The sequence below is a fragment of the Vitis vinifera genome, chromosome 5 (genome assembly GCF_030704535.1).
Source record: "Vitis vinifera cultivar Pinot Noir 40024 chromosome 5, ASM3070453v1".
NCBI classification, from domain to species: Eukaryota; Viridiplantae; Streptophyta; class Magnoliopsida; order Vitales; family Vitaceae; genus Vitis; species Vitis vinifera.
In genome coordinates this window covers 4,467,847-4,489,419 of record NC_081809.1, presented here as the reverse complement: position 1 = coordinate 4,489,419, position 21,573 = coordinate 4,467,847, and the positions used below count along the sequence as shown (strand labels likewise).

At 36.3% G+C, this 21,573-nt stretch overlaps 2 protein-coding genes across 2 annotated transcripts; both read left to right on the top strand.

Annotated features, from left to right (window-relative positions):
• The first annotated feature begins 289 nt into the window (after positions 1-289).
• LOC100259704 (uncharacterized protein At5g19025) lies at positions 290-16,340 on the top strand. Its single transcript, XM_010651557.3, has 2 exons — positions 290-1,213; positions 15,997-16,340. Exons 1-2 carry the CDS (start codon positions 579-581, stop codon positions 16,040-16,042), a joined length of 681 nt encoding a protein of 226 aa, XP_010649859.2. The 5' UTR covers positions 290-578; the 3' UTR covers positions 16,043-16,340.
• A 1,402-nt stretch (positions 16,341-17,742) lies between these two features.
• On the top strand, positions 17,743-20,281 carry LOC100264888 (pentatricopeptide repeat-containing protein At5g19020, mitochondrial). The gene has a single exon (XM_019219962.2). The coding sequence runs from the start codon at positions 18,104-18,106 to the stop codon at positions 20,186-20,188; it is 2,085 nt and encodes a 694-aa protein (XP_019075507.1). The 5' UTR covers positions 17,743-18,103; the 3' UTR covers positions 20,189-20,281.
• Positions 20,282-21,573: the final 1,292 nt, after the last annotated feature.

Here is a 21,573-nt window from a genome sequence, read left to right as displayed (position 1 = left end):
AGATTGTCCTAAATCTGGTAAAATCTGCATCCTTGGAAAATTCCTGGAAGTTTCATTGTACTTCAAAAGGGGTGGAATTGGACCAAACATAAAGTGAATATTACTGTTACTTTTTTGTTAGCTGGTAAATCTAATGCACATGGGTTTGAGTCTTTGGGATGAGGTCTTGATGGAATTTTTATTATTATTATTTTTTTAATTTCTTTAAGGGGAAAATATATTTTTATTAATTTTAAAAATAAATTACTAATTATTTAATTAATGAGAATATATGACTATTATTTGGAAACCGTCGGCAGTCGGCTCAGGGCACCTGAGGCAATTCTCAGGGCTTTAACCGACGGGGAGAGATTCGAAGGTGTTCAACACTGTCCGAAGGCGCGTGGCCGAGGATCTGATCGGATAGCTTCTAAGCGTGCGCACCCTTGGTCTAGACTTCAGATAGATAATTTTACTAACCTGCGCACCCCCGGCACTTTTGCCTTTCGCTCTCCCTTTGGGTTTAGCTTTCGTTTCACAAGACACAGCTGAACAACAACTCTCTTTCTCTCTGCAACACATGCGCCGAGCTCACTAACATGCGCCATCTTCTGTCCACCATCACCGCCATGCCCGTCACTTCATCTCCTTCTCCCAAACCCAGAAAACCCTCCATGAACCCTAATGCTAACCCTAATTGCTCCTTACTTTGCAAACACTCTCCCTCCGCAACCCTTGACATTCTCATCCTCATCCTTGTCCTCTTCTCAGGCACTTTCCTTATTACCTCTTACTTCTCCTACATCGTGCAATCTCTCTCTCTCATCCTCCCGTCGATCATCCTCTCTCACTCCTTATCCTTCCGTGAATCGCCCGGTCCGTACATTCTAGGGTTTCTGGTGTTCTTTGCGGTGTTCATCGTGACAATTGAGCTCTGCTGCGGCTATAGGTCGAGGAAATGTGATAACCCGGGATGCAAGGGTTTGAAGAAAGCGATGGAGTTCGATTTGCAGTTGCAGACGGAGGAGTGCCTGAAATCGTCGTCCAAGGAGATCGATGTGTTGCCGTGGAAGGGTGGGAGTGAGGCGAATCCTGATTACGAGTGCTTGAGGTCTGAACTGAGGAAGATGGCGCCCCCGAATGGCCGGGCGGTTTTGCTGTTCCGCGCGCGGTGTGGATGCCCAATCGCGAAGCTCGAGGGGTGGGGGCCGAAGCGAGGGCGGCGGCACAAAAAGTGAGTTTGATTTCTGGTTCAGTGCAGTTGAATTTCCAGTTATTTATGTTTGGTTTTCTTTGATCCATTGCTTGCGTGGCATCTTGTTTGCTTCTTTTCATCAATATTCATGGTTAAAGTTGTATAGAGTTGGGAAGGCATTTTCCCAAATTCATGTTTGGTTTTGCTAGTGCAATTAGGCATGTGATAATGTACATGAGATGGTATTTCTTTTCCTTTTGTGGTTAGGGGATTGAGTTTAGTCTTAGATTCATAATTGATCAGTCGGTTTTCTAGGTTGTCTGCCAATGTTTTGCTGCTAACATTAAAAAAGATATTTTTTTTTCTTTTGTGGCCCCTTGCAATGTTACGCCGAACTTGGATTGATGTTCTTTGCAGAAGGAAACAGTTGCACAGTGTACCCCTTAGCCCAGAACATGACAGAATGTTATTATCATTATTATTTTTTATTTTATTTTATTTTTTGTGATAAATGACAAAATGTTATGTTCCCTTCCCGTGTTACATGGTACTTGGATTGCGGTGATACTTAGGATAAATTTGGTCACACCATACATGCCTTGGCCCAGAACATGGTTGGTTGAGTTGGAGACAGGCTTGTATTGCATTTTCACCTAACCTATATTGTTGATAGCATGCCAAGTATCATGGATCTTTAGTTTGGAACTTTAAGACCCTGATTTTATTTGTTCCTGTCAAGTTCTTGTCCATGCTAAGTTTGCACTACAATATCAATCTTGGAAAAAGAAAAATTTATCAATCAGCAAATGATACAAAACAAAGCTAAATTCTTTTGCATGAATTCTGATCACCATTCTGAGATTATTGAATAGGTTAAACCTTGATCTTGGTTTTGTGTATGAATAACTTCTTTGTGCTTATTTTGGATCTTATGGAAGGAAAGAAAACAAAGAGCCTTTGAAGATCCTGAATTGACAGACCATGCTATTTTACTCTCCTTTATGTACATGGTTTTAGAGTGGGTCAGGGTACATTTAGGGTCTTGCTTCATTGTCTTAATTTGACTTCATAGATTGGTTGGGCTGTTAGTGAAGTGAGGGTGTTGTTTTTGTGTATCCTTCCCTTTTTTTGGGCTTGTATGCATTGTGTATATTTTAGGTGCTTTTAATACAATTGTTTGACCTATAAAAAATGGAAAAACCTTGATCTTGGTTGTTCGGTATGGATTTAAACAGCTGCTTATTTTGTAAAGTTCCTAGGCAGTAATTTCCCTTTTAATTTTATCGAACTGATTTCATCCTAGAAAATGGTAACTCAAAGTTTATTCTGTGTGGTATTATTTGATGGGTCCAATTTTCATGGAATATCTTTTCCATTCATGTGATTCAGTGGAAGGAGAGTTGAATCTTTGATGACAAGGACTTCTTTTTGCAAACCATTGTGTTGACAGAAATGTTCTCAACATGCCTTGTTTTCAGAAGTGGCAAGATTTAGGTTTCATAAATTTTCAAAATGATGGGAATGTTTTGTATAGTTAGCTTCCTTGCCAAGTTGCTTCTTTTGAGAGTTTCTTTGCAACCCCCAACTTCATACTTTTTTTTCTTATTAAATTACTAAGGATTTTGAGCTGTCTAAATTATGGAGGATGCGCTTGGATGAGGGGTTTGGATTTTCTTAAAGAATGTGAATGAAGGGATTTAACATCATAGGAATCAAAATCCCCGGGATTTCTTAGTTCCAACAAATTGGTGGGGTGGGATGGGATGGCGGTGACTAGACGATGGGAATTGTTAAGTTGGGCATAGTTATGGTATGTCTACCCAATTCTCAGAAGAGAGGATTTGGAAATGATTCTTATACATGTGGCTTGTAAAGAGTGGATTTGGGCTTCAATTCTCCCAATTTTTTTTTAAAAAAATCCCTATAGCTACATGCCAACCAGTTTCCTAGGTATGGTTCTCCCCCCTCATTTCTGCGGTGTGGGCCTATCTCTTCTTCTCCATCTCCTTCTAAGGGCAAGCTTCCAGTGGAAGGGTTGAGGGAGTGTTTGTCTAGCCAAAGGGGTATTTTCAGTGCGCCCTCTGTTGAGCCTGAAGGTGTGTTGACTAGGCCTTTGTGCATGATTTTGAATGATGGTACATCCGTGGTGTTCTCGAGAAACACTCTAAACAATGGTAATGGCAAGGAAGGAATGGGTTTGGAGCAAGAATTTCTCACTTTTTGGGACTGCTTTAGTAAGCTAGCATCTTTTAGTACATTTGTTGGGCTGCTGATTGATGGTTTGGAGGAAAATTTTTTGGCCCTCATGAGGAGAATGGAGCAAAGAAAAAGGGGCAATGCTATGGGGATCAAGAAAAAACCAGACCTTAGGTCTAAACTCGAGAGGGAATTGTGGTGGCTAGAGTGCTCCATCAGCTTTTACTCTACTTTAGGCAAAGTAAGGAGTGGCAAGGGCAATTGAGAGATAGCCAAGGTTTCTCAATGAATTTTTTCATCCTTCTTTACAATGTTAGAGGGATAATGAGGGGGATAAGTGAAAAGTTATTAATCTCTTATCTAGTATCAGAGGGTTGACCTTGTGTGTTTGCAAGAAACTAAACTCCAACAGATGTTTGTGCAAATGGTGAAGCGTTTAGGTGTTGGTCCAAAATGGGGGAATGGAGGTTTTTTAGGGAGCTTTGTGATATTAGAGGGCTTTGGAATAAACCATGGTGTATGATTTCAATATAGTTCGATTCCTTATTGAAAGGAGGAATTGCCTAAGAATTTTAACAACAATGAAGTGTTTTTAGAAAATTATAGAGGAGCTTGCGTAAAGGGACCTTCCTTTGGCAGGTGGTCCATTTACTTGGTGTGGTAGTTTGAATAATCAATCTTCCTCCATATAGGTTTGCTTTCTAATTTTCAGAGTTTGGAAGAATTATTTCAATAGTTTGACTAAGCGCTTTTGGCCAAGATTGGTTCTGAAGTGTTTTTAGAAAATCATAGAGGAGTTTGTGTAAAGGGACCTTCCTTTGGCAGTTGGTCCATTTACTTGGTGTGGTAGTTTGAATAATCAATCTTCCTCCATATAGGTTTGCTTTCTGATTTTCAAAGTTTGGAAGAATTATTTCAATAGTTTGACTAAGCGCTTTTGGCCAAGATTGGTTCTGATCGTAGTCCCATTCTATTAGATGGGTGGGATAAAGAGTTAAAACCTTTGAGCATCTTTTTATTAGGTGTTATTAATATTTTCTACATTTACGTATAAAAAAAAAAGGAGTAAAATGTCTTTTTTAGATTTGAAAATATGTTATTGAAAGGGTTATGGAACATCATTCTTGCGTTGTGTGGTGTACAGTGGGTCTTTCCAAATTCTGTAAAGGAGGTCCTTAGTAGTTGGAAAGGCTCTTTTGTGGGGAGGAAAAGAAAAGAAGTGTGGAAGGCCATCCCGTTATTCATTTTTTGGACTATATGGAAGGAGAGAAATAGGCTAGCTTTTAAAGGGGGGGTGTTGGCTTATCAGAAATTAAAAACGTCACTTGTTTACATTATTTGGGGTTGGGGTAAAGTGTACATTGATATGGAGTCGAATTCCCTAATAGGTTTCTTGGAGTGGTTAGCCTCCAATTAGGGTTTGGTTCGTTTTGTTTTTTGTTTTGAGGGTTGGTAGCTTTGTATACTTCCTGTATGCCTTGAGGCTATTGGCCGCTTTTATATATCTTTTGCTTATCAAAAAAAAAAAAAAATATGTTATTGAAAGAGGAAGGGTTCAAAAATTCAATTAGAAAGTGGTGGGGGAGCTACTCTACTATGGGTTTATACATACATACATATATATATATATATATATATATATATATATATATATATAGGCAAAAGGAGGGCTTGCATTAAAAATGCCTAAAGGATGGCGAAACAAGTACACATGAAGTATACAAACAAAGCCCAGTAAAGGCAAAGATGTAAGGAGTTTTTTTTTTTAAGAAAAAAAACCTTCTCCTTACTTGACATTTAACTAATCTACAAAATCTAACAAAGACAATGTGTATATATATATAAGCAAAAGGAGGGCTTGCATTAAAAATGCCTAAAGGATGGCGAAACAAGTACACATGAAGTATACAAACAAAGCCCAGTAAAGGCAAAGATGTAAGGAGTTTTTTTTTTTAAGAAAAAAACCTTCTCCTTACTTGACATTTAACTAATTTACAAAATCTAACAAAGACAATGTGTGTTCCTTTATATACACCCTAGCCTAATTCACAAAAGTATACATGAAAATAAATTTAATAGCTTGGTTGGACTACTCTATGTCCTTGAAAGTCCTTCTATTTCTTTCCTTCCAGATAGTCCGCAATAAGCATAAGGGAGCAACCTTCCATCCTTTCTTCTTTTTTTTTATCCATGAAAGAGCTAACTGATGAATGCTAAACCCATTGCACCCCAAAAAGAGAGTAAATCAAGTTCCACAACATACTTGCCTTGGCACAAAACAGGAGTGAGTGATCTGCCATTTCCACCCATTTTTTTGCACTAATAACACTTATTTGGAATATTCCTACTCCTTGTGAACTGGTCAAGAGTAAGAAGTCTACCCCAAGATGTTTTCCAAGCAAAAAAAACTAATCTTCACTAGGTTTGTATGGCCACATTTTGGAAACCAAGCTAAAAGCCTTGAAATGTGATCTTAAAGCTTAGAATAAAGAGGTTTTGAGAACGTTGCCTCCAATAGAGATGCAACTTTGAATTAGATTGATTTTTAGGGGACAAAGGAAAGGGAATTCATTCTTTCAAAGGAGGAGAGTGAAGCTAAGAGGAAGACATTGGTGGAGTATTTTAAGTAGGCAAAAATGGAAAAAGTTTCATGGAGGCAAAAATCAAGAGAATTATGACTTAAAGAAAGAGATAAAATACAAATTTCTTCCATAAAATGACTAATGCTCATAAAAGAAAGAATCATTTGGATAAAATAAGGTTAAATGATTAAATTGTTGTCCAAGGAAGTAGACATAAAGGATGGGGTGGGTGGTGCTTTTTATAACCTTCTTTTTGAGTCGAAGGATTGGAGACTAAGCATCAACGAAAAAATTTTTGAAAAAAATTGGGTAGTGAAGATTCAGGGCTTCTAGAGACTTCGTTTTTCTGAGGAGGAGGTTTTTGTGGCTCTTTCTAGTTTGTGTTAGGGTAAAGCCTTAGGAACATATGACTTCTTTGTGGCTTTTTAACACTTTAGTTGGGATTTTCTGAAAAATGAGGTGATGGGCTCTTTTAGGGAATCCTATGAGCTGGGCACTTTTGAGATAAGTTTAAACACAACTTTTATAATATTAATCCCATGTTGAAGATTTTAAAATTTTCATTCCAACTAGTTTGGTGGAAGGGTTATACAAGCTTTTAGTAAAAGTCCTAACTAATAGACTCATAAAGGTGGTGGGAAAAGTGTTTTTGGCCAGGGTTGCTAGGGTTTTGGGATGTAGAGTGAGAAGTCTCCACACCAAATATCCAAGCCTTCTGTTCAGAGCTCCATTTAGACCATCTTGGGTTTGGGATGTGGTAAAGGAGAGATTTCAGAAACAATTTGTTATGTGACTTTGATAAAAAACACTTTCTCTAGCTTGCCAATTTACTTCATCTTTCTTTTTTTTTATTCCAAGGAAGGTTAGTACAAGATTGGAAAAGATCCATAGGGATTTCCTTTGAGGGATGAGGCTTTTGAGAGCAAGCTGCATTTGATGAATTGGTCAACAATTTGCATGGAGAAGAAAAATGGGGGCTTAGGTATTAAAAGACTGTCTATCCTTAACAAAGCTTTACTCGACAGGTGGTATTAGAGATTTGCTTGTGCAAGTGAATCCCTTTGGAAGTGGCTAATTTTAGGGATGCATGGGGAGGAAGAGGGGGAATGGTGCTCTAGAGGAGTGAGGTGGGCATGTGGAAGGCCATTAGAAGTGGATGGGATCGCTTTAGAGTATTACGGTTTTTTGGGTGGGAAATGAGTGGGGAGTGAAGTTTTGGATGAAGAGATGGATGTTGATGAACCCCTAAGAGAGATTTTCCCTATGTTATTCTTGACAGCCACCACCAAACATGCATGGCTAGTTGGGTTATTGGAGTAAGAAAGGGAGGGTAGTTGTTGGAACCTAAGGTTCACAAAATAGATCCATGACTTGAAGCTAGATGTGAGGTGGAGGCTTTTTTTAGGTGATTGCAGGCGCATATGATTTGTAATGATATAAAGGATCAGATGTTTTGGCTGAACTCAAAATGTGGAAATTTCTTGTCTATCAAAAAAAAAAAAAAAAAAGAAGTGGAAATTTCTTAGTTAAATCTGTCTATTCCTCTTTATCTAATGAAAGATTGGATGCATTCCTGTAAGCAGGATTTGGAATCCTTGGGTCTCGGTGAGGGTGAGATTTTTCACTTGGGAAGCTACATGGATAAGAATATTGACATTGGACTAGCTTAAAAGGAGGGGATGAAATATTCTGAATACATGCTATTTGTGCAAAAGAGAAGAAGAAACGATTGATCACATTCTCCTTCATTGTTCGAGGCAATTATGCTTTGACAACAAGAGGAAGAAAGTTTGGAAAGCGACCCCTTTGTGCTTATTTCAATCCATTTGGAAAAAAAAAAGAAAAAAAAGAAATAAGAGAGTTTTTTTTATAATTTTGAAAAAGCAAATCAAACAATCAAACAATCCTTTTTATGTAATTTTTTGGAGTGGATTAGAGTATACATAGGAGATGGCTCCTTGTCCATGTTGGACTTTATTGATTGGCCGAGCTCTAAGTAAGGCGGGAGAGTTGTTTAATTGGCTTTTTAGCACTTTTGCATACACTGTGTATACTTCTGCCCACCCTTTTGTTGGTGCTTTTTAATATATTTGTTCTTTGCCTATCAAAAAAGGAAAAAAAAAAGAGTTACATGCCAAATGGCAGAAATAACTTTTCAGAACAATTTCTGATCCAACTGCAAACTAAAATGGGATGCAAATTTTGATTTAGAGTTGAGAGTTGGTTCGGAGAAAGGGGACAACACAGTTTGAGCCAAATCCAAATAAGGAAAATTCCCTATTAGTTCCTTATTTGAGGTGTTGGGAGTGGGTTTCACAATAAAGATTCTTCATTTTGTGGTCCACTTCAGAAGATAAAATTATCAATATTTTTTTTATAGGTAAATAATCATGGTATTACATAAAAGTGCCAAAAAGAGCTCACCAAAGTACATAGAACGTATTCGACGGTCGCCAAAAGGTGTCAGAAAAAGGAAAAGGGACAATAAAAAAGTAATCATTCCCTCAATGAGAACCCTACCAATCAATGAAGTCACATAAGGACATTGGGCTTTTATCACTATTCACATATGGTGAAAAGAGCTAGGCTTATACCTGAATGATACTATACAAATGAGAACCCTACCAATCAATGAAGTCACATAAGGACATTCGGCCTTCATCACTATTCACATATGGTGAAAAGAGCTAGGCTTATACCTGAATGATACTATACAATTGGGGCACATAGACTGCACTGTCGACTTCTGCACTCTTCAGGGGCCTTGGATCTGTGGTCATTAATATTTAATTGCTGTGAATTCTGTGTTCTTCAGAAGACAATTATCCTGTATTTGGAATGGACAAATTTGAGGAGAAATGAACTGATTGAAAATCTGAATTCCAATGTTAGAAATGAAGGAAATTTTTTGAAAGGAGAATTTGGGAGATTTAGAGTTTTTTCATCCTTCAAAAACTGTTGAAATTTTTCTAGATTTGGAAGCATTAAGATTGAAGTTGGGTGAACACTTCCTTTCTTTGAACATTAATTTTATCGTTCATCTTCATTACCCTCTTTCTTTATCCACTTGTCACATCTTTATGTTTTTCTTTACCCTCTTTCATTCTGGTCAACCTCTTCTTTTTTATCCATGATTATTTACTATTTTTGTATTAGATTTTTTACAGATTTGATATCAATATAGAATACTTATCATCGAACTTTTTTTGAGGTTTTTTTTACATATTTAAACTTTAAATATAATATACAAAATAAAACAAGGTTGATGACATCCTTTTTTTTTTCAATAATTTCTAATAAATATTAACCTCCAAACCATAATTTAAAGTTTGCTTTCAACTGGGGATTGCAATTTTTTTGCAATATATATATTAAGTTCCTGTTTGGATTGAAAGACAAAAAGGATTTTCCTCGAGAACTCTTGTTTGTTTAGTCCTTTTAGGATCTTCATTTTAGTTATTTTATTACTTCAATTTTACTAATGGGTTAGCCTCTTACATTTAAAGTTTGTTTATTATTTTATTTATTTTCTGTTTTCATTTTTCTATCAAAGCTGGGTTATGATGGTTAAAAAAAGGTTTCTTTTCCATTTCTTTTGCAAAACCAAACAAGGGAAACTAAACTGCCTTGGATTCATTTCTTTCCCTTGCCAAACAAGAGGAAGGAAACAAAACCCTATTCCTTTAATTTCATTTTTGCTAATTGGGTTCCTTTCCTTGAGAATTTGGTTCCAGATAGTGGGTTAAATTGTTAATGGCTTATTGATTGATGGGCATGGGAAATTTTTGAGGAAGAACAAGCCAGAGATCTATTAGAATTTTATTTTTATTTTTATTTTTATTAATTTGGGGGGGAGGGGGTGTTGCCTGATCTTGCAAGCCATGTTCACTTTGAATTGTATTGATGATATGTATTGTGCTACTTAATTAATTTGCATTTATTATATTTAAAAAATAAAAAATAAAAAAAGATAATAAAATTACTCAAAATTAGCTTTTCAACATCTAGACAAGATAATACCTCTCACATTTTCACTTATAACCTTAAACATTTTCCTGGGTCATTAGTCCTTTTTTTTTTGATAGGTTGGGTCATTAGTCCATTTTGTTGCAGGTTTGGTGCCTGTAGTGGTTTACATTATGAAAATATTATGGTTAACTTAAAACAAAAGAAAAGCTGAGGGAGGTTGGAAGCTATGAAGAGAATGGGAAGTGAACTTCTGAGTCTTTGGTTTTGATAAATGTGCTAAAAACAGATTAGTTGGCCAAGTAAAATATAGAATCGCATGAAGATCATTTCATTGGGCTTTCGATGATGTGCAACTAACCTTTAGGCAACCAGTGAAAAAGGTTGTACTCAGGAAAGTTGACTGCCCAATTGTTGATTTAGCAAAGAACTCGTCATGCTGATTTGTTCTATAATTTTACTCCTAAAGGTCAGTTCCTGATCTTGCATTTCAACAACAATCTAGTCTTCTTTTGTTAGTTCAAAAAAGGGTATTGTTTTCTTTGGGAACCCTTAATGGAGTTAATGTGCATGTTTTTGCAATTTTAGAAACATTTTACAAAATTCAATTTTAAAAACATTTACAAAAAGAGGGTGTAATTCAAGTACACAGGGTGAGAACACACAAAGACTAAAGCCCCTATCCTCCAACCAGTCCCAGCAATGAAGTTCTGGAGCAATAATATTTGCATTTTCAACTCCAACCCTAGACACAACTCAAACAAGGAATTGATTAAGTGACGGGTTAGAGTGCTTCACATCTTCTAAAGTTCTGTTATTAAGCTCTCCCCTTACGTATTAAAACAAGCAGAGAGGCTAACTCCCATATTTTCCTGACCACTTGCTGACCCCTCTATTCTGCAGTTTGACAGTAACTCCTTAACGAACAATTGGAACATCCACCAAAATTCAAGCAAGAAAAGCAAAAGATCTCAAAGCAAACACCAAGTTGTCTAGATTTTCTGTGTTTCCAATTATGATAAGCTCACTTTCTTTCCAAATTAATTCTCAAATTAGAAATGACTTCCAGAAATAGGAGAATTGACATAATACGTGACGTTAGAAAACATGAAGGGAGGAGGGAGTGTGCTTTCTATATTTTATTAATCTTAAAAAATAAAGATTGTAGCAGCACTCTATACAGTTCTATAATCATCCGATTACTCCATATAATACTCTTGCTAATAAACTCTAGCACCCCCACTCCCTTTCAATCTGAAATATAAAAGTTTCATTTCCCAATAAGGTTAAACAAATAGCCAAGTAAATGTCTCCAAGCTAGTCTTCTGATATGACTTAAGAAGTGACTACATCATGTTTCATTATTGCAAGAATGAAATGACAAATCACCTCAACATGTTTAGTGCACTCATGAAACATAGGAGGATACTTGGAATATATGTAGCCATTTGACTATTACTAAGTAAGAGGGAGTGGGTAATCAAAGCCAATCCTCCACTGCGATGTGGACCTTTGTTTTTTGGTCTTTCAAATGGTGTTTGCTTGCTTAGCCCTACAATCTTGTGGAACACGATGAGGATGTTGTGTTTACATTTGGGTGGATGAGGTGTTAATTGTGATATTTCACATCGAATAGGAGAAAAAGTTTTTGACACTATACATGTATGAGCTTCTCTTAAGAATGTAGATGTGTCATGGAGGGATTGTGACATCCCACATAAGATAGAAAAAAAAGTTCCTAACACTATATATGTATGAGCTTTTTTTAATTGTGTAGACCTATTTTAAAGTCGTAAGGGTTTTATTGGGTTTAGAGCGAAAAATATCTATATGGGAGGGAGTGGATCGTTATATTGGTGCTCTAACTTTGGCTCTGTTGTGACTCCCATAAGCTGGACAATGTGTAATGGAGAATAGCCTAGCATTTGGTGGTGCCATTGCATGGAAGGAACAAGAGCTTGTTTGGCAACTGGAATTGGAGATGGGTCATAAACTCCATTAACTTAATGCCCTTCACTAATCATCTTCTTCATTAAGAAATCCTAAAATGCATGGTAAGAAGAGAAAAATGTCATAGAAACATAAAGAGATTTGGTTTAATTTTCTTGTGAATAAAAGATTCACAAGAAAGTTTGAAACATATGACTATGAGGTTAGGAGTGAGAAGATAGTTCCTTTTTCCAACACTTAGGATTTGGAACCCATCTACAAGGATGATAGATGAATCTATGGACAAATTAGCAAAGGTGGAAAAAAAATGGAAAGCCTACCAATAGTGAATTGTGTGAGAAGAGGCTCCCAAATCTATAATCCAGAAAGGAGAATAAGAGGCTAAAAAAAATAAAGTAATGGAGAATAGTGGTCGTTTATATCTACTTGTGCAGTCATGATTGGATCTCTAGCCTTACTAGAGGAGAAAAGAATAGACTCAGAAGTATTACAACTTTGTCAGATATCACCTGATTTATCTGGGCAGTTTTACCAAACCTGTCCAAACATTTCTCTATCACATGATTGGTCTTGCCACAATGCAAACAATATCTATCTCTACACACTGTATAATGTCCTCCCTTTTACTCTTGGCCTGTTGCTCAATTGGTAAACCTATTTATCTCACAACCATTTGAAGAAACAAGAACAACTTATTTATTTGTTCACTATAGGAGAGGCTCCACAAAAGAACCCAGACTAACATGATTACTCTAGACAGATAAGTGTTCACTGGAAAGGATGTTGTTCAACATTCTTTAGACCTAGACCAAGACCTGAGAAATTTATCTTCTTCAAATTCCTCATATTGCTTATATAACATATTAATATTATTAGTGAGAGGATGGTACACACAGTTTACCTTGCAGTCCATAGTACTGGTAGAAAGAAACCCCACTACTTGTACATGGGAAAAGAACTGCTTATAGCTCATAAGTCCTTGAAATATTTTTTAATCATAACAGTGTTATGAAACATGGCAGTGGTAGCAATATGAGGTTCCATATATTCCATAAACAGGGTTTTTGTATCCCCTCTTCTCTTTTGCTTTTGCCTTTAGGCGCTTGTTATGTACTCCATGTATGCTTTGGGTTGGGCTTTGGGCGCCCTTTGTTCTTTATATATTATGTTGTGTTTTTACCTATCAAAAACAATATATTCCATAAACAGGTCATGATTATTAAATTATCCTTATGCCATTTTCATTGTCCTTTAGGTCATCAGATATAAACTTTAACTTGTCCTTGCCTAAGAGATACTTTTAGAGCTTTGGTCTGAAATAGATGGTTAGATTTTTTTATTTATTTTATTTTTTAATTTTATTGTAGTAATTTGGATATGACTATTGTCTCTAATTGACTGGGGTGAAATCTTGAAACTACCATCTAAATCCATGAAAAGAAAACAATCAAACATTGCAACAGATTGGAGAAACTTACTTGGACAGTAAAGGAGGTGAAGGGGAATAGGTAGCAGGCACACAAACAGCAGAATGAAACATACCCATTGACAGTACCTATTCAATAGGCAGTCACCATAGAACACCTAGTAGAAGAAGAGGAATTCTAGAGGTCTATTGGTACTCCACTATTAAGAAGATTTCATGATGAAGCAGCATTCTTAGAATCAAGAAAGAAACTCAGCCCAATCTGGACAGAAGTGAATATAGCAGACGTAGCTGGAGTTTTGATTTCCAGGGCAGGTTGTGGATGCTAAAAATTGGGTCTAGGGTGGTGGGTGCTAGCTGGATGGGTCAGATAGAGTTATTAAGGGTGATAGGTGGCTTTGTCTATCATAAAAAAAAAAAAAAAATGGTGCTAAGATAAGATGTTAGAGAACATGAAAGAAGAGAGGTGGTGTTTTTTTTTTATATATATATTTTATTAATCTTCAAAAAATAAATCAATAAAGATGATAGCAGTAAATTATACACACACACACACCCACCATAACCCTATTACTAAAAGTACAAAAATAGAATACGAAATGAACTTTAATAGGTGATAATTGTTCTCATAGAAATGAAGGCTGTCATTCACATGTAAAGAATGGAAAATCTCCATTCAAGACTTGGCCCTCCCTCCAATCTGAAATCCATGAACAAACCACTTCCCTCCATCATTCTTACAAAACAACTCAATGGCCCCATCATCAATGCAAATGTAAGGAGATGAGGAAAAAGTGGATCTTCTTGCCTTTGCCTTCTCAAGCTTTTGAAAGAACTTGTTAGCATCCCATTAACCGATATCAATCATCTAATCATGAACATACAATTTAATCTAGTCTATATCTATATCTAACTTCTTTTTAATAGACAAAACAAGAGTATATATCAATAGTCAATCTATCTCTAACTAAACCCTGTCTTGTCAATTACTGAAAGTAAGAAGTCCTAAATCACACTTATCAAAAAAAAAAAAAAAAAATCCCAAATCACATGATCATGTGTCCAGAAGCTCATACAAACTACCAACCTGAGAAATATGGATGTGTAGAGCTGCCTTTCATTCTAATGCACTTGTGTTTTATAAACCTGTTTTCTTTTTTTAGTCACCAACATTCCTCAAGTGGCCTTAAGATTTCTACTGTGCTGCTTATTACCAAGCACAGATTCATCCAAAAAAAAAAAAGACCAAATTTGCTGCCTTGTTTGTGTAGACCAGCCTCACCTGCAACTGTTTTGAATTATGATATGCTAGTCCTAACCAACAAAGGCATTGACCTATATACCTATAAAAAAAAAAGGCATTGACCTTTATCAGATGTACTTTGGTTTGCATTTTGAGTTCGAGTTCTTTTCTGGGGAAATAGCTTTGTTTTTTTTTATAGGCAAACAAAGCATATTATAGATAAGAGGAAAAGATACAAGAAAGAGCTTATACCACCCTAGTGGGTTCAATTCCCAATGATGACTAGCTATGCTTTATCCCATGGGGAAAATAGTTTGAGCCTTGATGGACTCTTAATTGTGGTGGACAATAATGCAGACGTTTCTCAAGGTTCAGTAGATGTGGTTGAAAATGATGTTATCTTTCTGCCTGTTAAATCAGTCACAGATAAAAACAATGAGCATACTCCAGGTATATACCATTACTATTGGTTTGGGTATCAATTCCTATGTTTGAGGTGTGCTATTCATGAAAAACCTATCCTCAGGTTTTTGGAAATTGGCAAAAGAAACCATGATCAAGATCATTTTTGCCTCCTTTACACAACTGGTTAAATACTAGTTGGCAATCTGGATACAATCTACCCGGAGGAGTTTTCTTGTGTTGTACCAACTGAACTAAATGTTTAATTCTATTAGGAAATTTGAACTTCTTTTAGGATAGAGAAAAATGCCATTTCTTTCATATTGAACAAATCTAAAGCAGTAATGGTTTCTACTATTAGGTTTTACTGGTTAAAATTTAATTGCTTGGTACAGGTTTCAATTGATCTATTGAAACTTATTTCTCTGTATGCTCCCTCTCCCGGTCTGAAATTCTAAAATGCATGTGTTAAACAAAATTTGGATTAGGCTACCTCTAACAAAAATGTATATTGTTTTACTTGATAATTATTATTATTATTATAACCGTAGATATCCGGGCCAGCTTACGTGCACCTCAACTAATCCCACGGGGATCTGAAGTTAACGGGCCCTAAGGGGACTCGAACTGGTGACCATTGGGGAGCAAACCCAAGGCTGGACCAACTGAGCTACCCCTCAGGGTTTTTACTTGATAATTATGACTGCTCACCAGTAGAAGGAGTTGTGGTTATGCATGAACTTGTGCCTGTGCTAGGCTGTAGGTCTAGCCAAATTTCATTTCAGTATTCTGTGATGCATGGCATTTATTAATCACTTGGATGGTTGAAGATTGAAGGCAATCCATCCATAAGATTATGGCCTTCTATCGTTCAAAATCTTAGGAACTGCCAACTTGCATAGTGGCAAACATGTTCTGTTACCTTGCATGCTATCAATATACTCAAAACATTAAATTTTTCCCATTAATCGAGGAAGTTTTTAAATTTATTATTAATAATATTTTTTATAGTTCTATTGAGATGGGTATAATTTTCAAGTATGCTTGGTACTTGCAGGGCTCTGGCCAGTCTGGCTCTAAATGGAGGAGGAGACAACCGTTGATTGTTTGTGGTGGTTTCTACCATTGGGTTCCATTCACATATTTCTCCTTTACTGTCTTGTTTTGACTTTAAGATTTTGAATGTTCCTTTCTTCTTTCTGGAAGAATTCACATTTGATTAGAACCTTTTTTTTTTTTTTTTAAATCGTACAAACTTACTGCAGACTTTACCAATGTCTGAAGCAACCTTTAATGTGTCCACATCACAGTGGAATGTTGTCTCTCACTGCTACAAGGATATACCAGATTGATGCGAATAAAGATGTGAAGTAGCAAATGGATATTCTATCACTTATTTTAGCTGTGTGGCATCCATTCTTATTCTTGGTTAGTTTTCTTCTTTGGGGAGCACCTCAACAAGGGGTATGGCTATTGAAAAAGTATCAATAACATTCAGAAGTATAACTTAAAAGAGTTTCCAGGGAGATAGGGTACTCAGCAATATTCTGGGCAAAACTTTGGTGTTATGGACTTTGCTCTCCTCTGCATTTGGCACTTCAATCAGTGGGTGGTGGACAGCAACAATTGCTGCCACAGCACATGGCCCAATTAGGAGGCTTGATCGCTTTAAAGTCCTTTCCATCTCATATGAAAATATTGGTTTTTATGAATGTCAATTTTTTATATATATAAATAGATGTAGATTAATCAAAATATTAATAAAAACTTAAACGAATCATAGAATAAAAAAAATAAAAATACATATATTCAGGATATTTTATGAGTATAATTGATATTTGTATGATATAATATGTAATATTTGATAATTTTATTATGTGTGTTGATTTCCCCCTCTCTCTCCTCTCCGACCTCACGTCCTAATTGCACCCCTTTTTTATTTTTTTTCCTCGATCCTCACCCCACATTTTAGCATTCTTTTTCTTTTATTTTTATCTTCATTTTCATCTTTACCCACCCAATCCCCCATCCCACGTAAACTTTGTTTTTTTTTTTCTTTTTATTTCTTTTATTTTTTCACACTCAATTGTTTTTCATATTATATTTTAAAACAAAATAAATTTTTTAAATAATAAATTATAAAATGATTTTTTTCACCAAAAGTATATTATGCAAAATGATTTTATTATATTCAATGTTTTAATGTGAAATTCATAACTCAATTTTTTTAAATAAAAATTATTATTAAGATTTTAAAAAGGAAAAGTAATTTAGTAAATATTATAAACAATAAAAAAATTCAATTTTTATAATTATTATAAGCAAAAAATTTAATCCAAACACTGCCATCGGTGGTCGCCGACTTCCATCCCTTCTTCAAACCCTAACCACTACCGTTGCTGCTGCCTCCTAGGACATTGGAGCCCTACTTAGGTCGTCGGAGCCCCACGCAAGTCGCCCATTTTTTATTTATTTTTAATAAATATATATATTTCTTTATTAAAAAAAATGCAAGTTATAAATCTTACTTAAAAATTATCATCAGATGATTGAATTTTGTCATTTATTATATTTCGTATGTAATTCACAACCAAATGAGGTTAGAGAGAGTTTTTTATTAAAAATTGTATATGTGGAAAAAAAATATATGACAAAAAAGTGTTACGTTTAGTAAAAAGGATGTTGCAAATAGCAACCCCTAAAAATATTGTTAATTTTATTTTAAATTTTCTCTTTTATTTTTCGTTGGCTCTTATTGTGTGATCAAGACAATGGTATATATAGGAAAATAAAATTTAAGGAAAAGGATGGGGGGAGGGAAAGGGGAAGGAAGGAAATGAGAATTGGGAAACGAAGGAAAGAAAAGAAAAGAAAATTAGAGAAAATAGGAAAGAAATAAAATTAGGATTTTGGGCGATGGAGCGTCGAAAAGTTGGAAGAGACGATGTTTTAATTATTAGATGTGTAAATTTTATTTTTAAATAAGATGGTGGATGTAAACAGTTTCAGCCGATGCATTAATCAAAGAATGGGAATCCATTTTCAGTTTTTTCTTGATTTCCAAACATACCCTAAAAGCGGCCATGGGTTCACCTCCGAAAATTTGTTTTCATTCGAGAAATTAGAATAAATATCAAAGCGAAGAGGTCTGATGGTCACGTCTCATGATCGGATCCCCCAAACCCAAATTCATCTTTGGGTCTTTGATACCAAATCTGAAATGGGTCTCCGCAGCTCCCTCTCAACTTCCTCCACACCCAATAGATCATCTCCGGGCTTTCTTCAATGGGAACAAGGACACCCAACACTCCGATTACGAACTCACTTTGGTTTCAGCCCTGAAATCATGTTCATCCCTCCTAGCCCTTTCCCAAGGCCAGCAAATCCATTCTCTGGTCTTCAAATCCGGCCTTCTTTCCAACATTTTTGTCAAAAATAGTTTGATTAGTTTTTACGTGAAATGTAGGCTTATTTCCAATGCTCGATCGCTGTTTGACACTTGCTCGGTGTTGGATCCGGTGTCTTGCAACATTATGCTTGCTGGGTATGTGAAATCTGGGTCGTTGGACAATGCTCGCCACCTGTTCGAGAAAATGCCCATTAAAGGTTGTGTCTCGTACACTACTATGGTAATGGGTTTGGCCCAAAATAATTGTTGGCTTGAAGCAATTGGGGTTTTTAAGGACATGAGATTCGCAGGTGTCATCCCAAATGAGGTGACATTGGCGAGCGTGATCTCAGCTTACTCGCATGTGGGTGGGATTTTGAATTGTCGAATGCTTCATGCATTGTCATTCAAACTGGGCCTTGAAGCCTTGAATATTGTTGCAACTAACTTGGTTCACATGTATTGTGTTTGTTCGAGTTTGGGGAATGCCAGGGTTCTATTTGATGAAATACCTGAACGGAATGTAGTTACCTGGAATGTGATGTTAAATGGGTATTCAAAATCAGGGCTTGTTGATTTGGCTAGGGATTTGTTTGAGAGGATCCCTGCAAAAGATGTGGTTTCGTGGGGTACGATAATTGACGGGTATGTGCAAATTGAAAGGTTGGGTGAAGCTTTGAGGATGTATCGATCAATGCTTCGAACTGGGGTGGGACCCAATGAGGTCATGATTGTGGATTTGATTTCAGCTTGTGGACGGACAATGGCAGTGAGTGAGGGTCAGCAATTTCATGGTATAATAGTAAGAACAGGCTTTGATTGTTATGATTTTATACAGGCAACAATCATTCATTTCTACGCTGCTTGTGGTGAAATCAACCTTGCTTTTCTGCAATTTGAATTGGGTAGTAAGGACCATGTCTCTTCATGGAATGCCCTCATTTCAGGATTTGTAAGAAATGGAATGATTGAGCAGGCAAGGCAATTGTTTGATGAAATGCCTGAGAGAGATGTTTTTTCATGGAGTTCGATGATTTCTGGTTACTCACAGAATGAGCAGCCTGATTTGGCTTTACAACTCTTCCATGAAATGGTAGCTGGCGGGGTCCAACCGAATGAGATTACTATGGTAAGTGTCTTCTCAGCAATTGCCACTCTGGGCACTTTGATGGAAGGAAGGTGGGCTCATGAATATATTCTTAGCAACTCCATCCCTCTCAATGACAATTTGAATGCAGCACTTATCGACATGTATGCCAAGTGTGGAAGCATCACTATTGCCTTACAACTGTTCTATGAAATCCAGGACAGGGTCTCTTCTGTCTCACCATGGAATGCGATTATATGTGGGTTAGCCATGCATGGCCATGCAAATGTGTCTCTTAAACTGTTTTCCCAGCTGCAGAGGGTCAGAATTAAACCCAATTCGATCACATTCATTGGGGTATTGAGTGCATGCTGCCATGCCGGGTTGGTGGACACAGGGGAGAAGTATTTCAAGGGCATGAAGAATTTATACAACATAGAACCCAACATCAAGCATTATGGTTGTATGATTGATCTCTTGGGTAGAGCTGGACGGTTAAAAGAAGCTGCTGAAATGATAAGGAAGATGCCGATGAAGGCAGATGTGGTGATATGGGGTACACTGTTGGCAGCTTGTAGAACACATGGGAATGTAGAAATAGGAGAAAGGGCTGCCGAGAATTTGGCAAAGTTGGACATATCTCATGGGGCAGGTAGGGTTCTTCTATCCAACATATATGCAGATGCAGGGAGGTGGGACGATGCATTTTTGGTAAGGAGAGCAATGCAAAGTCAGAGAATGAAGAAGTCACCCGGGTGCAGTGGTGTTGTATGATGTTCTAATACACTGTTAAAATTCCTGCTTAATTATGAACCTGACATTCCCTTGTCTCTAAGAATCTAAAGAAATGAGAAAGAATTTAGTACACATCAGATGTCTTCTTGAATATAATTTAGTACCAACCAATCCTCAAACAAACTACTAACACCTCCAATGTGGAAACAATAAGTGTATTGATAGGGTTAACTAACTTTATGCAAATTAGCAAGTTGTTATTAGCACATCTAACTAACTACTACCCTTAATAGGTCCCCTCAAACTTATAGAAGATAAGTTTTTCTACTTTGAGTTTGCCTCTTGGAGATTGGAACTTGGAACTTCAAAGAGGGCACATGATGCAGCTCTATCTATTTCTGCATAAGTTTTTCATCGATAAAACATAGATCTAGTTGTATATAGTTGGTCCTTACATGAATAACAGGATTTGTCATAAGCATCAATATGCTTAAATTATCACTACCACAAAATTGTACTTGGGTAAGGTTGACTTGTAATACCAAAAAAAGGTCTGTATCCAAGACATTTTTGCAACTAAATTTACCTAACTTTTCTACTCAGCTTCAACGGAGGATTTAGAAACCTTGTGTTGGATTTTAGAGTGCTAAGCAATTAAGTTTGGTCCTAGACACAATAGCTAGATAAAGACTTCGTACCTTGCACCGTCCTAATTTAATGCCCAATTTGTATCACAAAACCTAACAAGGTCTAGAGTAGTGGGTGATTGTCTAGGTAGCAAGCCAAGCTCCAAAGTTCTACCTAGATATTTTAATACTTCGTGTGTACTGCTTTCATCACTTCTAGGTGTTTCTAATGCAAGCCTTTTATTACCTATCAAAAAAAAAAATGTAAGATTATTTTAACTTCTTTCCAATGAGCCTTCAAAGGGTACTACTGCATGAATTGACACATCTTATTAACGCTGAAAGCATTTTCAGATCTTGTGATGTTAATATACTGCAAGACCCCAACTAAGCTTTTGTATATCTATGCAATGTTTACAAGATCACTTTCATATGTTGTAAGTCGAAGTCCACTTGTCATTAGAGGATTGACTACTTTACAATATTGCAACTTAGCTTGACAGAACAAATCAGTAATATATTTTGTTTTGGAAGGTGAAGTCCCTCTACAATGTATTTCACTTAGATGCCCAAGAAATAATCCACAACACCAAGATCCTTTCAAGGCAAACTTCTTATTCTGTTATTCAAGCTAAGTTTTCAATTCCTGCACTACCTTAGTGAACAAGGCTAAAGAAATTCTACTTTGATCGTTGGGTTTCATCTGTAGTGATATGGTTGGTCTCCCCTAAATTTTTTTTTTTTTTTTTTTTTTTTTTTGTATATATATATTTTTTTTGATAGACAAAGAGGACCATT